The sequence below is a fragment of the Nerophis lumbriciformis genome, linkage group LG19 (assembly GCF_033978685.3).
Source record: "Nerophis lumbriciformis linkage group LG19, RoL_Nlum_v2.1, whole genome shotgun sequence".
NCBI classification, from domain to species: Eukaryota; Metazoa; Chordata; class Actinopteri; order Syngnathiformes; family Syngnathidae; genus Nerophis; species Nerophis lumbriciformis.
The window spans coordinates 31,356,978-31,379,418 of NC_084566.2; the positions used below are offsets into that span (position 1 = coordinate 31,356,978).

Genomic DNA, 22,441 nt, shown 5'->3' on the forward strand with positions numbered 1-22,441 from the left:
TTTTTCATAGTTTGGCCGGGGGTGCGACTTATACTCAGGAGCGACTTGTGTGTGAAATTATTAACACATTACCGTAAAATATCAAATATTATTTAGCTCTTTCACGTAAGAGACTAGACGTATAAGATTTCATGGGATTTAGCGATTAGGAGTGACAGATTGTTTGGTAAATGTATAGCATGTTCTATATCAGTGGTTCTTAACCTGGGTTCGGTGAGTCGGCCTCAGGGGTTCGGCGCTGAGGTCAAGACACACCCGACTCATCATTTAAATAAAAACTTCTCCCTATCGGCGTATTATGGATACCCCCAAACAAATTCCCCTCTGATTTGCAGGTGTGTAATTTGTTGTGAGTTCATGTACTGTGTTTGTGTTTTTCTTTGAACATGGTGATGTTCATGCACGGTTCATTTTGTGCACCAGTAAAAAAAAACATAACTTTGTCTTGAATTTGAAAAAAAAAAAAAAAACATTTCATTTTTGACTAAAGAAGGGTTCGGTGAAGGCGCGTATGCAACTGGTGGGGTTCGTTACCTCCAACAAGGTTAATAACCACTGTTCTATATGTTATAGTTATTTGAATGACTCTTACCATAATATGTTACGTTAACATACCAGGCACGTTCTCAGTTGGTTATTTATGCCTCATATAACGTACACTTATTCAGCCTGTTGTTCACTATTCTTTATTTATTTTAAATTGCCTTTCAAATGTCTATTCTTGGCGTTGGATTTTACCAAATAAATTTCCCCAGAAAATGCGACTTATATATGGTTGTTTTCCTTCTTTATTATGCATTTTCGGCAGGTGCAATTTATACTCCGGTGCGATTTATACTCCGAAAAAAGCGGTAATCTAATCCTGCGTTTTTCAACCTTTTATGAGACAAGGCACATTTTTTTCATAAAAAAAATATGGAGGCACACCACCAGCAGAAAAGGTTAAAAAATTAAACTCCACCAGGTTGCCGTGCCTTATTTTGAGTTTGTTGTTGCTTCCTGTGTGTGTTGCTTTAGTTCCTGTCTTGCGCTGTTATTTTGGTGACCCTTCCTGTTTTGTTGGTGTTCTCCTGTAGAAGCTTCACGCCTTCCTTTGAGCGCCCTGCTTTGTTTTCTCAATCAAGACTATTTAAGTTGTGCGTACGCTATCCTTCTTTGAGGGGACATTGTTGATTGTCATGTCATGTACGGGATGTGCTTTGTGGACGCCGTCTTTGCTCTACACGCTGTAAGTTTTTGCTGTCGTCCAGCATTCTGTTTTTGTTGACTTTGTAGCCAGTTCAGTTTTACTTTTGTTTTGCATAGCCATCCCTATGCTTCAGTGCCTTTTCCTAGCGGGACTTGCCTTTTGTTGATTTTTGGTTTAAAGGGGAACATTATCACCAGACCTATGTAAGCGTCAATATATACCTTGATGTTGCAGAAAAAAGACTTTTTTTTTTAACCGATTTCCAAACTCTAAATGGGTGAATTTTGGCGAATTAAACGCCTTTCTATTATTCGCTCTCGGAGCTGACGTCACATCGGGAAGCAATCCGCCATTTTCTCACTTTCGTCGGTGTGTTGTCGGAGGGTGTAACAACACGAACAGGGACGGATTCAAGTTGCACCAGTGGCCCAAAGATGCGAAAGTGGCAAGAAATTGGACGAAATTTGTTCGAAATACGAGGGTGTGGGGAAAGCTGACGAAATGGTCAGTCGTTTGTTCCGCACACTTTACCGACGAAAGCTATGCTACGACAGAGATGGCAACCGTCCCTTATGCCACCGAAGATGATCAAGAGAAGAATATCGACCCTAGCTTCCCTGGCCTGCTGACATCAACTCCAAAACTGGACAGATCAGCTTTCAGGAAAAGAGAGCAGATGAGGGTATGTCTACAGAATATATCAATTGATGAAAACTTTATTCATTACTCGCGGTTTTACGTAAATTATTATACATAAACTGTGTTTACCAATAATTTAGCTTAAAAACTTTTTTTTTTTTTAAATCATTCGAGTACATTCGGGTAGTCTTGTGTAATGCAGTATTGTGTGTCTATTTAGGTATGGTTAACCTGAGTGCTAAAATCGTGGAAAAATATGTTCTTAGCGCGCCTGAAATGGGCTGTCTGCACTCTCAAAGTGCATGTTGTTGCCAAATGTATTTCATATGCTGTAAACCTAGTTCAGAGTTGTTAGTTTCCTTTAATGCCAAACAAACATACCAATCGTTGGTTAGAAGGCGATCGCCGAATTCGTCCTCGCTGTCTCCCGTGTCGCTGGCTGTCGTGTCGTTTTCGTCGGTTTCGCTTGCATACGGTTCAAACCGATATGGCTCAATAGCTTCAGTTTCTTCTTCAATTTCCTTTTCGCTACCTGCCTCCACACTACAACCATCCGTTTCAATACATGCGTAATCTGTTGAATCGCTTAAGCCGCTGAAATCCGAGTCTGAATCCGAGCTAATGTCGCTATACCTTGCTGTTCTACCCGCCATGTTTGTTTGTATTGGCATCACTGTGTGACGTCACAGGAAAATGGACGGGTGTATATAACGATGGTTAAAATCAGGCTTTTTTTAGGAATATTGCGTGATGGGTAAAATTTTGAAAAAAACTTCAAAAAATAAAATAAGCCACTGGGAACTGATTTTTAATGGTTTTAACACTTCTGAAATTGTGATAACGTTCCCCTTTAAGCGTTACATACCTTTTTTTTTACCTGCACACTGTCTCCCGCTGTGCTCTGCCTATTGGGATCACGACAAACCATCCTCGACGCGTTCCGACTTCTACAAAGCAATGAACTACCTGCTGCCACCTACTGATATGGAGTATTACATGGTTACCCTGCCAAGCTCTACACAGCACAGGCACTAGACAACGGCACATTATTATGATTATTGATTTGTAATAAATATTTTTTGGGGCCAATTAGGTGAAGTTGCATAATTTCCCACGGCACACCAGGCAATATATCACGGCACACTAGTGTGCTGGTTGAAAATCACTGATCTAATCTAATGATAGGGTGTTTAAAATGAGTATTTATTTAAAAATGTGCATAGATCAAAGGTGAGATGACATTCCAAGTTCGAGGAGTGTGCACGCAATCTTAAAACTCCCCCCCCCGTTATAAAATAGCGAGAAAGGAAAAGAAAGCCAAGCTTTTGCGGGCCTAATCAATGGCGTGCGAGGCCTTGCAGCAAAACAAATCATCAATAGGCTCTGGTCAATGGCAACCTTTCACCCCTAGCCCGTGAAATAGGAAGCAGTGAATTTGACATGAGCGTGACAGTAGTGTGTGTGTGTGTCTATCCTTGCATATGCGAGAGAGAGGAGAGGATTGGGGAGGGGAAGATGGGAGCAGCTTTGCCTGGGATGTAACTGGGCCCAACAGGCGCTGCTGCAGTGCCCGGGGAAGATCCACTGCCGGCTGCCTAGATATCGTGTGTGCCGTCTTACTCATTTCGGAAAGAAGTAGGAGGTGGGAGACATGGTGGGTCGTGTCGCTTGAAATGTAGCTGTGGAACACTCACTCTGCGTTGAAGCCGTTGACGTGGAGAATCCTCATCTGCTTCACAATGGTGCTTTTTCCAGACTCTCCAGCGCCTTCACACACACACACACAAAAAGAAATGACATGTAAGAGCAGCACACTGGAGGGTGAGGATGGCGGGCTTGTGTTGGTGTTAAAAGCAGCGAAGGCCGAGTTGTTTTGGGAGCTAATTTGCCCAATATTGAGGCTTCCATCAACGTCCAGCCCCATGACATGCTAGCAGTCGCTGTCAGACGTGTTGGCTGAAGCAGGGGAGGGGGGTTGACTCGCATTTCATCATCCAGACGAGCCTTACCCAGCAATAAGAGCCTGTGTGTGGCTTTGTACGCTTGTCTCTCCTTCTGCAACTGCTTCTCGATCTTTTTATTCGCCTCTCGCTGAGCCTTCTCGTCGATGCGTTGGTCTTCAGTCTTGCTGTTGCCCAAACAACCCATCTTCCGTCGCCAGTAAAAAAAAAAAAAAATAAAAAAAAAAAAAACGTAAAAAAAAAAAAAAAAATCAACAACAAAAAAACAACAGCGATACCCGGCTTGAGAAATGATGACGGAATGAATCGAGTGTTTTAACCCCCCCCAAAAAAAAAAGGAACAGAATAATCTCTCGTCTGAGAGGCTTCTCGGGCGAGGGAGGAATCCGTTCCCCCGTTACGATTCCGCTATTAACCGCAGCCGAGCGTCATCCAATCCGCCTGGTGGTGTACGAAGCAGACGAGAAAAGAGGAGGGGGGTTGGGGGGGGAGACTAAGATGGCAGACTGGGAATGTGATAAAAAAAAAAAGTAGAAAAATAAAAAGAGAGAGGGAAGGCCTTTGTAATGTCCGTGAATCCTTAGCCAAAACGCTGGTATCTCCGGCCCCGCTCTCTCTCTCTCTCAACTCAGCACTGCCTCTCGCTGTGGCACCAGGAAGTAGCCGCGGCCCGTGGAGGTGGAAAAAAACAAAAGCGCGCTAAAGCGTTACATTAACGAGCCAGCAGCTACACGGCGCTTTCAAAACCTGCGTGTCCGAAGCGACAGGAGCCATTCCGCATTTTTTTTTTAGTCCCTCCGCTGTGCTGCTGCTGCTGCTGCCGCCGCCGCTACACTAGTCGGCGGAGGGGTGGAAACCTGGCCGCCTCTGTAACCGCTGCCTGACAGGAGGGGAGTGGTCTATTGACTCGAACTGGAAAACCTGCTCCAGTGCCGGGATTTACCACCGTCTATTGCGTTTAAAAACCGTTCAGCGAACGCCTCTCTTCGCCCCAGTAAAACAAGCAGTAGGCGCTGAGTTCTGGTTAAAAAAAAAAAAAAAAAACACAGTCGTGGTGGGTCCTTGAACGCCCCTCACTTCCGGGGAAAGGAGCGAAAGCGCCGCCCTCTGCTGCGGGTAGAAACTACAATCATGGTAGTCAATGGACGTTTCCCCCGACATACGACGCTGCTATTTAAAAAACTACTAAAAGTTGCGGTAAATAGACGTCTGTTGTGCAAACTACAGCCACGGCGGTCCGTTAAAGCACATCGCCGTGAGATGTATGGTGGTACAATTGGAATATATTTATATATCAATCATCCAACACACTTAACAGCCAAGTCACAACATGAAACTGTCCCACACTACCCTCTGGTGGTCAGAGGAAGTAGTGTAAGCAGGTGTTTCACCCCCGTCTTGGTTCATTCTTCTGACTTTCCAGAATTGTTTGAGGCCATTGCATACTTGCAAACCTTGAGACCTCCGATTTCGGGAGGTGGGGGGGTGGGGGCGTGGTCGGGGGTGGGACAGGGCGTGGTTAAGAGGGGAGGAGTATATTGACAGCTAGAATTCACCAAGTCAAGTATTGCATACTTGACTATAATAATAATAATAATATACATAGATATAATAATACATACATAATATACATACATAATACATAATATACATACATAATATACATAGATATAATAATAATAATAATAATAATATACATAGATATATATATATATCTACATCCTGAAAATATGCAAACAAAACTGTGTTTAGATAATTGATACTTCAAACTTGCATAAATATAACATGAATATAACATAACTTGGCTTCCGAGAGCTTCAAAATGTAATGAATAAAATGCTAAAGTTGTTGATAAACAAGCAATTTTTTAAATAATTAAATATGGTCATTTTAAATGAATTATTATGATAATTTAAAATGTATTATTTCAAATATGTTTATTTTAATGTACCGGTCTAATTCTATGGCTGGATGTAATAAGGAGTCAGAAAAAATACACAAAAAAAAATACAATTAATTTTGATGTTTTTAGCAAAATATAGTAAAAATGTATTTATTTATTTATTTTAATTTTATTTTTTTATTAATAAATATATTTATTTTTAGGTAAGATAAGCGTCAATCAATCAATGTTTATTTATATAGCCCTAAATCACAAGTGTCTCAAAGGGCTGCACAAGCCACAACGACATCCTCGGTACAGAGCCCACATAAGGGCAAGGAAAAACTCACCCCAGTGGGACGTTGATGTGAATGACTATGAGAAACCTTGGAGAGGACCGCATATGTGGGTAATAAGGAGTCAGAAAAAATACAAAAAAAAAAAAATAATAATTTTGATGTTTTTAGCAAAATATACGGTAGTTAAAATGTATTTAGTTTTTTGTTTTTTTTAATTAATAAATATATTTATTTTTAGGTAAGATAAACATAATAATACAATTTATCTCTAGTCTGGATGATTTAGTTCTTGTCACCCTGTTGGCCTCCCGTCGTGAAAAAAGGCTGTCCTCACTCAGGTCCGCATGGAGCTGGAGGGGGCGGCTGAAAATCGGGAGATTTTCGGGAGAATATTTGTCCCGGGAGGTTTTCGGGAGAGGCGCTGAATTTCGGGAGTCTCCCGGAAAATTCGGGAGGGTTGGCAAGTATGGGCCATTGTATTTACAATATTTTTATGAGGAAAACAAATCCATTGCAGAACTAATACACAAAGCAAACTATAATCTGCTACCCAAGAATATCAGTTAGATCAGTGGTTCTTAACCTTGTTGGAGGTACCGAACCCCACCAGTTTCATATGCGCATTCACCAAACCCTTCTTTAGTGAAAAATAAAATGTTTTTTTTCCAAATTCAAGACAAAGTTATATGTTTTTGGTAACACTTTAGTATGGGGAACATATTCTAAGTAACAAAGACTTAATTTAGAGTTTTTTGGACACTAGGGGAACATATTCTAAGTAATAAAGACTTAATTTAGAGTTATTTGGTTAGGGCCAGGGTTAGAGGGTTAGGGTTATAATAAGGCCATGCCGAATAAAGCATTAATAAGTACTTAATAATGACTAGTTTAGAGGCAATATGTTACTAATTTGCATGTTAATAAGCAACTAATTAATGGTGAATATGTTCCCCATACTAAAGTGTTATTATGTATTCTAAGTAACAAAGACTTAATTTAGAGTTATTTGGTTAGGGACCCCGACTTAAACTAGTTGAAAAACCTATTGGGGTGTTACCATTTAGTGGTCAATTGTACGGAATATGTACTGTACTGTGCAATCTACTAATAAAAGTTTCAATCAATCAATCAATCAAAAAACGGGTTAGGGTTAGCGCAGGGGTCGGGAACATTTTTGGCTGAGAGAGCCATGAAAGCCAAATATTTTAAAATATATTTCCGTGAGAGCCATATAATATTTTTTAACACTGAATACAACTAAATGCGTGCATTTTTAAGTAAGACCGACATTTTTAGAGTATAATAAGTTTCTTATTCGTTTTAATAACGTTGTTATTCTGAAGCTAATCAATAATAAATCAAATACTTCTTACCATTAATGCGACTTCTTGAACAGGTGCGGTATAAAACGGATGGATGGATTAAAATGCATGAGAATGTTTTATATTTTGAACGTTATTTTTAACACTGTGATTACAAGCGGAATTACTCAATACTTATCGTGTTAAGCAATGTCAGCTAAGATTTGGGGGACGTGGTTGGGAGCGTGGCCGTGCCAGCAACCTGAGGTTTCCTGGTTCGATCCCCACCTTCTACCAACCTCGTCACATCCGTTGTGTCCTTGAGCAAGACGCTTCACCCTTGCTCCTGATGGGTCGTGGTTAGGGCCTTGCATGGCAGCTCCCGCCATCAAGTGTGTGAATGTGTGTATGTGGAAATAGTGTCAAAGCGCTTTGAGTACCTTGAAGGTAGAAAAGCGCTATACAAGTATAACCCATATAACCCATTTATCGGAGAGCCAGATGCAGTCATCAAAAGAGCCACATCTGGCTCGAGAGCCATAGGTTCCCTACCCCTGGGTTAGAGGGTCAGGGTTAGAGGGTTAGGGTTATAATAAGGCTATGCAGAATAAGGCATTAATAAGTACTTAATAATGACTAGTTAAGAGCCAATATGTTACTAATTTGCATGTTAATAATGAATATGTTCCCCATACTAAAGTGTTACCATGTTTTATTACTGGTGCACAAAATGAACCGTGCATGAACATCACCTTGTTCAAAGAACAAAACCAACACAGTGCATAAACTCACAACAAATTACACACCTGCAAATCAGTCTGACTTCTGCTGTTGCCGTATCCGTAATACGCCGATAAGGAGAAGTTTGTATTTACACGATGAGTCTGGTGTGTCTTGACCTCCGCCGAACCCCTGACCCCTAGAGTTCGATCGAACCCAGGTTAAGAACCACTGAGTCAGATTAATACATAATGTTGGATATAGAGAACATACAAACCCCTTATTTTATTATTTACCCTGTACTACCATGAGCTTATGTAACGGAATTTCGTTCTTATCTGTGCTGTAAAGTTCAAATTTGAATGACAATAAAAAGGAAGTCTAAGTCTAAAGTCTTATTTATTGAATCAAAAATACTGAAATTCCACGACATAGTGAATTTGCAAAAAAACTACAATTATACACAACGCAAACTATAATCTGCTACCCAAGAATATACAACAATTATTCTCAAAAAAAGAGGAGAAATATAATCTTAGAGAAAAATGTAATTTAAAACATGTGTATGCACGTACAACCCTTAAAACCTTCAGTATAGTAGAACCTTTATTTAACCAGATAAGAAACCCACTGGATGGATAGGAATGTCTGATGCTGGATGTCAATAAAAAGAAAATGAAAAAAAAAAGAAAACATGCTTTACAGCATAGAATCAAACCAAATCATTTTATGTGGCCTGCAAAAGCATGAAAATATTATGTATCATTAAAGCGCTTTACCTTTTTGCTAAAAAAAACAAAACAAAACAAAAAAAAAACACTGAGATCAAGATCTCTTTCACAAGGGTGACCTGGTCCAAGAGGTCAACAGCACATGTCACAGAGCAGTTTCAAAAAAGTAATACGTTAAGACATGCATTTTTAAAATACATAAAAGAGAACTGTAAAACAATAAAGACTTACACCTTTTAAAAACACAGGCACTTTGCAAAAGTCTCTCAGGACAGAACGGAAGTATATCAGTATGTGGAATTCAATTATGGAACGGATTAAGCGTAGAAATCTAACAATGTACTAATATGATCCAATTCGAGAAACTGTTCAAACTTAAAGTGTTTACAAAGTACAAACATTCCGAATTTATTTCATCCATCCATTCATTTTCTGGATAATCTTACTCATCTCACCATATGGAACATAACTTACTTCACCGATTATTATTTATTTATTTTTAATTGTTATTACTTATGGAGTATATTGTGAATAAATCATCATTTCTATTTTTTTTTTTTTATTCCTTTCATGAAAATGCATATATACAAGCCATATACAGTTGACACTTTCATTGTTTTTTTTGTTTCTTATACATTTCCATGATCAGAAAGGAGCTGTTGGAAGAATACTATTCTTATATTTATCTGCCCCCTTTTTAACACAAATTATTTAGATGACTTTAAACATACTTTTATTCCATGGCTTTTAACACTGAGTGATATCCATCCTGCAATGGCGCCCCATAATACACCTGCTGTGAACCTGTTTTTATGTTTTTATTTATTCTATTTTATTTATTTATTTTTTATCGTGTTCTGTTTGTGTTGTGTTGTGTTTGCGCGGTACTCGTTTTATCTTTTAACCTGCCCATTGTACAGCACTTTGGCTACCCCTGTGGTCAATTTTAAATGTGCTTTATAAATAAAGTTGATTTGATTTGATTTATCACTGTTCCCTCCACCAACACCCCAACTCCAACATACTTTTAATTTTCGTTTAAGCATTTTCAAAATGACACGTTCCAATCAAAATCAAAAAATCAGTTTGATATAATTCCAGTTGTCTCTTTTTGTAACTCCTTTTAAATTCAAAGATATTCTTGCAACTTAAATTAAAAAAGAAATTATAAATTGAGAACAGGCCGTGAACAAACGTTTTAGCAACTGCCATGTAAAGGAAAAAGGGTAGGATTAAATAAACTCTGCTTCTTCCTACTCCTTTTCAAACATGTTGAATAGAGAAACTGGAAATGGTGACGTATCATGTCGTATGCATGCATGTTCCAAATAAACTCAACTCTATAAAGGCATCATTTAATTGTATGAGTAGTTTGTAGTTTAGTTTGCATGGGATGTGTGTTCAAACCACATACTGTATGTACAGCGTGTCATCAACTATGTGCAGCAGCGTTTTAAAGTCCTTTGGCTATGAAACCTATGAAACTTATCCCGACCAGCGGAACAGTCCGTTTTATTGAAAGTGACTTCACACAGTACACAGGCTTCTTGTAGATGACATCATGTGATGTTATGCAATCGAACAATATCAGTCCATTCATTTCACAGCCCGGACTGTAAAAGAAATTGTGGTTTACGACACACTGCAGGGCAAATAAATGATAAAGCAGTGAAGATATACTGTAGTCACAGTCCAACGTCCCTTGGCCTGCAGAAGTAAAGACAGGCACCATAAATGTGACAAAGGCACTTCATGCACATCCTGTTGGCCGGAGCATGCAGTGGAAGCTGAGCACTGTGTGCTGTAGCAAAGTTCACACATCGTCAATGATAAAACTCCTTGAACGGAGGCAAAGTTCAGCAGCAGTGGGCCGAAAGATCCACTGGCTGCTTGCGGGCATGACATACATCCATGTTCCATCATGGCTTCTTTGCACACAAATATAGACGCACTAAACAAGCACACAAACACTGGCTCCTTCTCGCAGCAAGCTGACTGATGCTGGACAACAACAACAACAACAACTCCACGCTAATACTATCCGATTAAGCTATGAAAACAGATAGATCACACACGACAATAAAGTCACTTCCTGTCCAAGACATAACAATAGCAACTTCCTGTTTGCATTCAGCCTGCATTCAAAAACCCAAGGAAAGACGACTTGAAACTACAACAACTACTACAGTAATAGATGGAGTAATATTATTAGTAGTAGCGGCCGCAGAAGTTCTAGTACTGTATTGACAGGAGTAGTACTAGTGGCTTTAGTATTGGTATTAATAGTGGTAACAGTAGAAATAGGAGTACCGTATTTTTCGGACTATAAGTCGCAGTTTTTTTCATTTCAGCTTATACTCAGGAGCGACTTATGTGTGAAATTATTAACACATTAGCATAAAATATCAAATAATATTATTTAGCTCATTCACGTAATAGACTAGACGTATAAGATCTCATGGGATTTAGCGATTAGGAGTGACAGATTGTTTGGTAAACGTATAGCATGTTCTATATGTTATAGTTATTTGAATGACTCTTACCATAATATGCTACGTTAACATACCAGGCACATTCTCAGTTGGTTATTTATGCCTCATATAACGTACACTTATTCAGCCTGTTGTTCACTATTCTTTATTTATTTTAAATTGCCTTTCAAATGTCTATTCTTGGTGTTGGGTTTTATCAAATAAATTTCCCCAAAAAATGCGACTTATACTCCAGTGGGACTTATATGTTTTTTTCCTTCTTTATTATGCATTTTCGGCCGGTGCGACTTATACTCCGGAGCGACTTATACTCCGAAAAATACGGTATGTCTACAGCAGGGGTATTTTAAAAACAAACTTAATTCATGATTAAATGCTGACAACATTGGGACTTAGTTCTGGACTTAAATTACCGTATTTTTCGGACTATAAGTCGCCGTTTTTTTTCATAGTTTGGCCGGGGGTGCGACTTATACTCAGAAGCGACTTATGTGTGAAATTATTAACACATTACCGTAAAATATCAAATAATATTATTTAGCTCATTCATGTAAGAGACTAGACGTATAAGATTTCATGGGATTTAGCGATTAGGAGTGACAGATTGTTTGGTAAACGTATAGCATGTTCTATATGTTATAGTTATTTGAATGACTCTTACCATAATATGTTACGTTAACATACCAGGCACGTTCTCAGTTGGTTATTTATGCCTCATATAACGTACACTTATTCAGCCTGTTGTTCACTATTCTTTATTTATTTTAAATTGCCTTTCAAATGTCTATTCTTGGTGTTGGCTTTTATCAAATAAATTTCCCCCAAAAATGCGACTTATACTCCAGTGCGACTTATATATGTTTTTTTCCTTCTTTATTATGCATTTTCGGCAGGCGCGACTTATACTCCGGAGCGACTTATACTCTGAAAAATACGGTAATAATTTTAGTATCAAATATATACGGCTCTTGTACTTGGTATCGTTACAGTCTATATTTGTATAGATCAGGGGTCGGCAACCCGCGGCTCTTTAGCGCCGCCCTAGTGGCTCTCTGGAGCTTTTTCAAAAATGTATGAAAAATGGAAAAAGATGAGGGGAAAAAAATCTATTTTTGTTTTAATATGGTTTCTGTAGGAGGACAAACATGACACAAGCCTCCCTAATTGTTACAAAGCACACTGTTTATATTAAACATGCTTCACTGATTCGAGTATTTGGCGAGCGCCGTTTTGTCCTACTAATTTTGGCGGTCCTTGAACTCACCGTAGTTTGTTTACATGTATAACTTTCTCCGACTTTCTAGGACGTGTTTTATGCCACTTCTTTTTCTGTCTCATTTTGTCCACCAAATTTTTAACGTTGTGCATGAAAGGTGAGTTTTGTTGATGTTATTGACTTGTGTGGAGTGCTAATCAGACATATTTGGTCACTGCATGACTGCAAGCTAATCAATGCTAACATGCTATTTAGGCTAGCTATATGTACATATTGCATCATTATGCCTCATTTGTAGCTATATTTGAGCTCATTTAGTTTCCTTTAAGTCCTCTTAATTCAATTTATATCTCAAGACACACTATCTGTATGTAATATGGCTTTTCATTTTTTAAATTTTTGCGGCTCCAGACAGATTTGTTTTTGTATTTTGGGTCCAATATGGCTCTTTCAACATTTTGGGTTGCCGACCCCTGGACTAGACGTATAAGATTTCATGGGATTTAGCGATTAGGAGTGACAGATTGTTTGGTAAACGTATAGCATGTTCTATATGTTATAGTTATTTGAATGACTCTTACCATAATATGTTACGTTAACATACCAGGCACGTTCTCAGTTGGTTATTTATGCCTCATATAACGTACACTTATTCAGCCTGTTGTTCACTATTCTTTATTTATTTTAAATTGCCTTTCAAATGTCTATTCTTGGTGTTGGCTTTTATCAAATACATTTCCCCCCAAAAATGCCACTTATACTCCAGTGCGACTTATATATGTTTTTTTCCTTCTTTATTATGCATTTTCGGCAGGTGCGACTTATACTCCGAAAAATACGGTAATAATTTTAGTATCAACTATATACGGCTCTTGTACTTGGTATCGTTACAGTCTATATTTGTATAGATCCACCCATTTGTTTACATTCAGGAGCGCTGTATCGTCCAACAGTGTGTAGTGAAGCAAGTTTAGCTATTCCTCGTCCTGGAGGGATGATATTTGTAAGAACCTTAGTTTATTTGTCGCCATGGAGCCGAGGATCAAAGATTGGGTTTTATCAAATAAATTTCCCCAAAAAATGCGACTTATACTCCAGTGCGACTTATGTATGTTTTTTTCCTTCTTTATTATGCATTTTCGGCAGGTGCGACTTATACTCCGGTGCGACTTATACTCCGAAAAATACGGTACTACTAATACCTGTCTTAGTAGTATGAATTGTACCATAAATTGATTAACGTGTAAACAAGTTGAAAAACTTATTGGGGTGTTACCATTCAGTGGTCAATTGCACGGAATATGTACAATCTACTAATAAAAGTCTCAATCAATGTATACCAATATGGCAGCAGTAGTGATGGTAGAAACAATTCTGATGAAAACAACTTCCGATATTAGGTATATGGTTTATCCATGAGTTTATTTTTGCTAGTAGTGCAGCAGCAGTAATGGTGGTGGTACAGTTTTATTTGTGGTAGTAGTAGTAGTATCAGTGGCAGTAGCGGTAATATTAGTAGTTGTATTATTACAGCTGCATAGCACTAGTAGTAGTCATAATAGCATCAATAGTAGTAGTAGTAATAATGTATTACTACACTTCTATGTTGTAATAGCAGTAGTAGTAATAAAGAGTCCCAACGATAGTCACACATACACGAGGTGTGGTGAAATTATCCTCTGCATTTTTCCCATGTTCAATTCTGGGAGGTGAGGGGAGAAGTGAGCAGCAGCGGTGGCCGCGCTCGGGAATAATTTTGGTGATTTAACCCCCAATTCCAACCCTTGACGCTGAGTGCCAAGCAGGGAGGTAATGGGTCCCATTTTTATAGTCTTTGGTATGACTCGGCCGGGGTTTGAACTCACGACCTTCTGGTCTCAGGGCGGATACTCTAACCACAAGGCCACTGAGCAGGTCTGAGTATTAGTTGTATTAGTAGCAGCTGCAGTAGTACTTATAGTATTAGAAATAGCATAGCAGTATCAATCAATCAATCAATGTTTATTTATATAACCCTAAATCACAAGTGTCTCAAAGGGCTGCACATGTCGTCGGTACAGAGCCCACATAAGGGCAAGGAAAAACTCACCCCAGTGGGACGTCGATGTGAATGACTATGAGAAACCTTGGAGAGGACCGCATATGTGGGTAACCCCCCCTCTAGGGGAGACCGGATGCAATGGATGTCGAGTGGGTCTGACATAATATTGTGTGAGTCCAGTCCATAGTAGTAGTGGTAGTTGAAATTCAAATGAAAACTAACTATATTTAAATTCGAAAAACAAATCAGCAGCGTCGTTCAAAAAAGCTTTTATCAACTACGCCAAATAGCGAAAGTGAAACCGCTTCTATCAGGACATGATCTCGAGAAATTAATCCACGCCTTTATCTCGACTCGTCTTGACTACTGTAATGCCCTGTATGTAGGCATTAGCCAGGCCTCCCTCGCCCGCCTGCAGCTCGTGCAGAACTCTGCTGCTCGTCTGCTAACACAGACCTGCAGACGTGAGCACATCACCCCTATATTAGCGTCCCTTCACTGGCTCCCTGTGCATTACTGAATCAATTTTAAACTCCTTTTATTTGTTTTTAAATGTCTAAACAACCTCGCACCAACCTATCTCTCCGACCTCCTTCAGCCTTACTGCCCCACCCGATCCTTAAGATCAGCCGATCAGCTGCTACTGACGGTTCCTGACACAAGGCTGAAGCTTAGAGGTGACAGAGCTTTCGCCGTTGCTGCTCCCAAGCTCTGGAACGACTTACCTCTGAGTGTTAGACAAGCCTCCTCTCTTACTGTTTTTAAATCTCTCTTAAAAACATACTTTTATCCCATGGCTTTTAACACTGAGTGATATCCATCCTGCAATGGTGCCCCATAATACACCTGCTGTGAACCTGTTTTTATGTTTTATTTATTCTATTTTATTTATTTATTTTTTATCGTGTTTTGTTTGTGTTGTGTTGTGTTTGCTCGGTACTCGTTTTATCTTTTAACCTGCCCATTGTACAGCAATTTGGCTACCCTTGTGGAAAATTTTAAATGTGCTTTATAAATAAAGTTGATTTGATTTGATTTGATGTTTGGTATCTAGTGTTTTTGTGTGTTTATTTTCGGAAGTAGTGCAGCAGCTAAAGTAGTGGTGGCAGTACAGTTTTATACGTGATAGTAGTAGTAGTAGTAGTAGTTGCAACAGTAGTAGTTAAAGCTCTATAATGAAAACAACCACCTGTATTTTGTGTATGGTATATTTTTGTGTTCAGCTTATGTAGTAGTAGCATCGCAGCAGTAATAGTCATAATAGTAGACGTAATAGCAGGTAACATTGCAACAGTGGTAGTTCTTTATAGCTGTAACAGCAGCGAGAGTAGCTGTAGTAGCAGCATAGAAGCAGTAATAGGCGTAATAGCAGCAATAGTCATAGCAGCAGTAGTAGTAACAGTAGAATTAGTAGTAGTAGTAGTAGTAGTAGTAGTGGTGGTCGTCGTAATAGCAGCGATAGTGGCAGTAGTTGTAGTAATAGTAGAATTAGTAGTAGTAGTAGTAGTAGTCGTAATAGCAGCAATAGTAGCAGTAGTCATAGTAGTAATAGTATAATTAGTAGTAGTAGTAGTAGTAGTAGTGGTGGTCGTCATAATAGCAGCAATAGTGGCAGTAGTTGTAGTAATAGTAGAATTAGTAGTAGTAGTAGTAGTAGTAGTAGTAGTCGTAATAGCAGCAATAGTAGCAGTAGTCATAGTAGTAGTAGTCGTAATAGTATAATTAGTAATAGTAGTCGTAGTAGTAGTAGTAGTCGTAATAGCAGCAATAGTAGCAGTAGTCACAGTAGTAGTAGTAATAATAGTAGAATTAGTAGTAGTAGTAGTAGTAGTAGTAGTAGTGGTCGTCATAATAGCAGCAATAGTGGCAGTAGTTGTAGTAATAGTAGAATTAGTAGTAGTAGTAGTAGTGGTGGTGGTCGTAATAGCAGCAATAGTAGCAGTAGTCATAGCAGTAGAATTAGTAGAATTAGTAGTAGTAGTAGTAGTGGTGGTCGTCGTAATAGCAGCGATAGTGGCAGTAGTTGTAGTAATAGTAGAATTAGTAGTAGTAGTAGTCGTAATAGCAGCAATAGTAGCAGTAGTCATAGTAGAAATAGTATAATTAGTAGTAGTAGTAGTAGTAGTAGTAGTGGTGGTCGTCATAATAGCAGCAATAGTGGCAGTAGTTGTAGTAATACTAGAATTAGTAGTAGTAGTGGTGGTCGTAATAGCAGTAATAGTGGCAGTAGTTGTAGTAATAATAGAATTAGTAGTAGTAGTAGTGGTGGTCGTAATAGCAGTAATAGTGGCAATAGTTGTAGTAATAATAGAATTAGTAGTAGTAGCAGTAGTAGTAGTAGAGGTCGTAATAGCAGTAATAGTGGCAGTATTAGTAGTAATACTGGAATTAGTAGTAGTAGTAGTGGTGGTCGTAATAGCAGTAATAGTGGCAGTATTAGTAGTAATACTAGAATTAGTAGTAGTAGTAGTAGTAGTAGTGGTGGTCGTAATAGCAGTAATAGTGGCAGTAGTTGTAGTAATAATAGAATTAGTAGTAGTAGTAGTGGTCGTCGTAATAGCAGTAATAGTGGCAATAGTTGTAGTAATAATATAATTAGTAGTAGTAGCAGTAGTAGTAGTAGAGGTCGTAATAGCAGTAATAGTGGCAGTATTAGTAGTAATACTAGAATTAGTAGTAGTAGTAGCAGTGGTGGTCATAATAGCAGTAATAGTGGCAGTAGTTGTAGTAATAATAGAATTAGTAGTAGTAGTAGTAGTAGTGGTCGTAATAGCAGTAATAGTAGCAGTAGTTGTAGTAATAATAGAATTATTATTATTATTATTAGTAGTAGTAGTAGTAGTAGTAGTCGTAATAGCAGTAATAGTGGCAGTAGTTGTAGTAATAATAGAATTAGTAGTAGTAGTAGTAGTAGTAGTGGTCATAATAGAATTAGTAGTAGTAGTAGTAGTAGTAGTAGTAATGGTCATAATAGTGGCAGCAGTAGTAGTAGTAGTAGTAGTAGTAGTAGTAGTGGTCGTAATAGTGGTAGCAGTAGTAGTAGTAGTAGTAGTAGTAGTGGTCGTAATAGTGGTAGTAGTAGTAGTAGTACTCGCAGCAGCAGCATAGCAGCAGTATTAGTGGTAATATCAGCAATAGTAGCAGTAGTAGTAATTATTATTTACTTATTATCATTATTAGGTCAAATAAGTGAATAAAATACTAAGTACCAATACATATTGTATTTGTTTTGAAAGGCCCTTAAGAATCAAATAGTTGTTTGTATTATTACAAAGTACCTTTTTTACATTTCTATGCCTTTTTAAAGTGAAAAAGTGATTGTAAATGTTGCCTGTGCAGCAACTACAGTGGAGACTTTAGACCAGTGGTTCTTAACCTGGGTTCCATGGAACCCTAGGGGCTCGGTGAGTCGGCCTCAGGGGTTCGGCGGAGGTCAAGACACACCCGACTCATCGTGGAAATACAAACTTCTCCCTTTCGGCGTATTACGGACACGGCAATAGCAGAAGTCAGACTGATTTGCAGGTGTGTAATTTGTTGTGAGTTTATGCACTGTGTTGGTTTTGTTCTTTGAACAAGGTGATGTTCATGCACGGTTCATTTTGTGCACCAGTAATAAAACATGGTAACACTTTAGTATGGGGAACATATTCACCATTAATTAGTTGCTTATTAACATGCAAATTAGTAACATATTGGCTCTTAACTAGTTATTATTAAGTACTTATTAATGCCTTCTTCTGCATGGCCTTTTTATAACCCTAACCCTCTAACCCTGACCCTAACACTAACCAATTAACTGTAAATTAAGTCTTTGTTACTTAGAATATGTTCCCCATACTAAAGTGTTACCAAAAACATATAACTTTGTCTTGAATTTGAAGAAAAAAATAATAATAATTTATTTTTCACTAAAGAAGAATTCGGTGAATGCGCATATGAAACTGGTGTGGTTCGGAACCTCCAACAAGGTTAAAAACCAGTGCTTTAGCATGATAGCAGTTGGACCCTGGAACCGATGACATCACTTTCTCAGCATTCTTTTGGAGACTTGAACAACTTGCAAGTGAGCATTTAGCGGCTAGCTAGCGTAGCCTCACAGGCTAAGAAGACGCCGCGAGCACGCGTTCCTTGAAAGACAAGATGTTTTGGACGGGGTCATCTTTCACAGCAACACAAATCTCCACGGACCTCCGTCATGCAACAGGAGTCCTCCTTGCAGGACTTCCGTGACGTCTCCATGACCATTGTCAAAGAGCAGCTCAAACATGAACGCATGTGTTCGTCCGTTCCAGGGTCAAACTGCACTGCAAAAAGTCAGTGTTCAAAAACAAGAAAAACTAGTCCTAAGTGTCCCAATACTTTTGTCAAGTTGTAGCCGTAAGTGTCCCAATACTTTTGCCCATTTTTCGTAGGAAGTGTCCCAATACTTTTGTCCAGTTTTAGGCCTAAGTGTCCCAATACTTTTGTCCAGTGGTCGTCCTAAGTATCCCAATACTTTTTAAGAAAAATAAAAATAAAAAATGAGGGGTATTTTATTGGAACTATGCAAAATTATCTGCCAATAGAACAAGAAAATTCGGCTTGTCAAGACTTTCCAAAACAAGTAAAATTAACTAACCTCAATGAACTCAAAAATACCTTAAAATAAGTATATTCTCACTAATAACAACTGTACTACTATATGAGCACGTATTTTCTATTGTTTCATTGAAAACAAAACAGCAAAGTCCATTTGGCTGTCATCTGTTTTAATTATGAGACACAATTGAGTCAAAGTCATGATTTTTTTTTTTTTTCCTCCTTGAAATAAGAAATAATTATTTTTAAAAAGTAGTTTTATACTTGTGAGTGTTGATGACACAGCTTTGCAACAGTTGATATTCTAGTTTCAAGCATGTTTTACTCAATATAGGTCATCAAATCTCAGCAACAAGCTGTAATATCTTACTGAGATCATTTAGGACCGAAACACTTAAAACAAGTAAAACACATAAAATCTGCTTAGTGAGAAGAATTATCTTATCAGACAGAAAATAAGCAAATATCACGCTTATTTGAGATATTTAATCTTACTCAGATTTCAGTTTTTGCAGTGTGTGGCCACCACAACGTCATTACTAAGACTACGTTTACCTTGCATGGCAAAGTCTACCAAATCTGTGTTTTTTTTTCCAACTGGTTGTTTAGATCAGTGTTTTTCTGTGAGATACAGTCTGGTGTGCCGTGGGAGATGATGTCATTTCACCTGTAGTCTGCAAATAATGTGCCATTGTTGAATGTCTGTGCTGTCTAGAGTTCGGCAGAGTAACCGTGTAATACTCTTCCATATCAGTAGGTGGCAGCCGTTAGCTACTTGTTTTATAGATGTCGGGAACACGTGTGTGAGACGAGGATGGTTTGTCGTGATCACAATATGCAGACGACAGCGGGAGGCAGCGTGCAGGTAAAAAGAGATTTAATGCTTAAACCAAAAATAAACAAAAGGTGAGTGCCCCTAAGAAAAGGCATTGAAGCTTAGGTAAGGCTATGCAGAACAAAACTAAAACTGAACTGGCTACAAAGTAAACAAAAACAGAATGCTGGACGACAGCAAAGACTTACTGTGGAGCAAAGAGGCGTCCACAATGTACATCCGAACATGACTTGACAATCAACAATGTCCCCACAAAGAAGGATAAAAACAACTGAAATATTGTTGATTGCTAAAACAAAGCAGGTGCGGAGAATATCGCTCAAAGGAAGACATGAAACTGCTACAGGAAAATATGAACAAAACGGGAAAAGCCACCAAAATAGGAGCGCAAGACAAGAACTAAAACACTACACACAGGAAAACAGAAAAAAAACTCAAAATAAGTCAGGGTGTGACGTGACAGGTGGTGACAGTACACCTACCGGTACTTTGAGACAAGAGCTATAGTGATGCATGCTTGGTTATGGTTTAAAGTCACATCCAACAATTGTGACAACAACTTTTTACTGTCAACTGAGTTTAATTTTTGAATGATTTCTGCTGGTGGTGTGCCTCCTTTACCATGAATTGATTAACGTGGACCCCGACTTAAACAAGTTGAAAAACTTATTGGGGTGTTACCATTTAGTGTGCAATTGTACGGAATATGTACTGTACTGTGCAATCTACTAATACAAGTTTCAATCAATCAATCAATCCGGATATTTTCAACGCAAAAAATGTGCCTCGGCTCAAAAAAGGTTAAAAAAACACTGGTTTAGATTACAGGTCAAAGGTGATCTGCATCAGACTCCAGTATAAACGCGCACAAGCCCCAAAGTGGCCCCAAAGTGGCCCTAAAGTGGCCCCAAAGTGGCCTCGATGTGGCCTCGATGTCACTTGCATGCGCAGATCGATAAAGTGAACCCAAAAAAGGAAGTTGACCGGAACAACAAAAGAAGAAGAAGAGCGACATACACGGACCTGTTTGCCTGCTCGAAAGAGAACCAATAAAATGTGTAACCTTCTAAGTCTGTGGACATTAAAAAATAGAAGGGAACTCTTGACCGTGACAAACATTATCTCCTTTTTCTGTTGTTGTTGTTGTTCAGAGTTACGGAAAAGGGACACTGCGCATGTGCAAGCTACCATATCTCCAAACATTGAACCGGCAATAGAGAAAAGAGTTTTCCACTCTGTTTGAAATCCCATTTTCAATTAAAGGCCTACTGAAACCCACTACTACCGACCACGCAGTCTGATAGTTTATATATCAATGATGAAATCTTAACATTGCAACACATGCCAATACGGCCGGGTTAGTTTACTAAAGTGCGATTTTAAATTTCGCGCGACATATCCTGCTGAAAACGTCTCGGTATGTTGACGTCAGCGCGTGACGTCACGGATTGTGGAGGACATTTTGGGACAGCATGGTGGCCAGCTGTTAAGTCGTCTGTTTTCATCGCAAAATTCCACAGTACTCTGGACATCTGTGTTGGTGAATCTTTTGCAAGTCAATCTTTACCATTGGCCTGTGGAGAACTGGGACAACAGAGACTCTTACCAGGAGGACTTTGAGTTGGATACGCAGACACGGTACCGTGAGTACGCTTCCAAACATTTGATCGCTTGCCCGTACGTGCGTGCCGCTATGTGTATGTCACGTAAATAATTCAATGTATACACCCTGATGATTATCTTGTGTGATGACTGTATTATGATGATAGTATATATCTGTATCATGAATCAATTTAAGTGGACTCCGACTTAAACAAGTTGAAAAACTTATTCGGGTCTTACCATTTAGTGGTCAATTGTACGGAATATTTACTGTACTGTGCAACCTACTAATAAAAGTCTCAAAAAGTCTCACGTACGTAACTTGGGGGACTTTGGGGAAATATATTTGCTGTATGAACTTTGGGGAGGTGAACCGTACTTTGGGCTGTGGGATTGAGTGTGTTGTGCAGGTGTTTGAGTTGTATTGGCGGGTTATATGGACGGGAGAGGGGAGGTGTTTGTTATGCGGGATTAATTTGTGGCGTATTAAATATAAGCCTGGTTGTGTTGTGGCTAATAGAGTATATATATGTCTTGTGTTTATTTACTGTTTTAGTCATTCCCAGCTGAATATCAGGTCCCACCCGCCTCTCACAGCATCTTCCCTATCTGAATCGCTCCCACTGCCCTCTAGTCCTTCACTCTCACTTTCCTCATCCACGAATCGTTCATCCTCGCTCAAATTAATGGGGAAATCGTCGCTTTCTCGGTCCGAATCGCTCTCGCTGCTGGTGGCCATGATTGTAAACAATGTGCAGATGTGAGGAGCTCCACAACCTGTGACGTCACGCGCACATCGTCTGCTACTTCCGGTACAGGCAAGGCTTTTTTATCAGCGACCAAAAGTTGCGAACTTTATCGTCGATGTTCTCTACTAAATCCTTTCAGCAAAAATATGGCAATATCGCGAAATGATCAAGTATGACACATAGAATGGACCTGCTATCCCCGT

At 38.9% G+C, this 22,441-nt stretch overlaps 1 protein-coding gene across 2 annotated transcripts in view; it reads right to left on the reverse strand.

Annotated features, from left to right (window-relative positions):
- LOC133618515 (guanine nucleotide-binding protein G(olf) subunit alpha) overlaps positions 1-22,441 on the reverse strand; it is a 162,714-nt gene that overhangs the window by 134,336 nt on the left and 5,937 nt on the right. Inside the window, exons 1-2 of one of the 2 annotated variants that reach the window (XM_061978961.1) lie at positions 3,838-4,692; positions 3,523-3,595 (exon numbers count right to left, since the gene is read on the reverse strand). In XM_061978961.1, the coding sequence (XP_061834945.1) occupies positions 3,523-3,595; positions 3,838-3,976 (212 nt within the window). In that variant the 5' untranslated portion in view covers positions 3,977-4,692. Of the gene's footprint in view, positions 1-3,522; positions 3,596-3,837; positions 4,693-22,441 lie in introns of those variants that run through there. The other variant, XM_061978960.2, reaches the window with a different exon arrangement.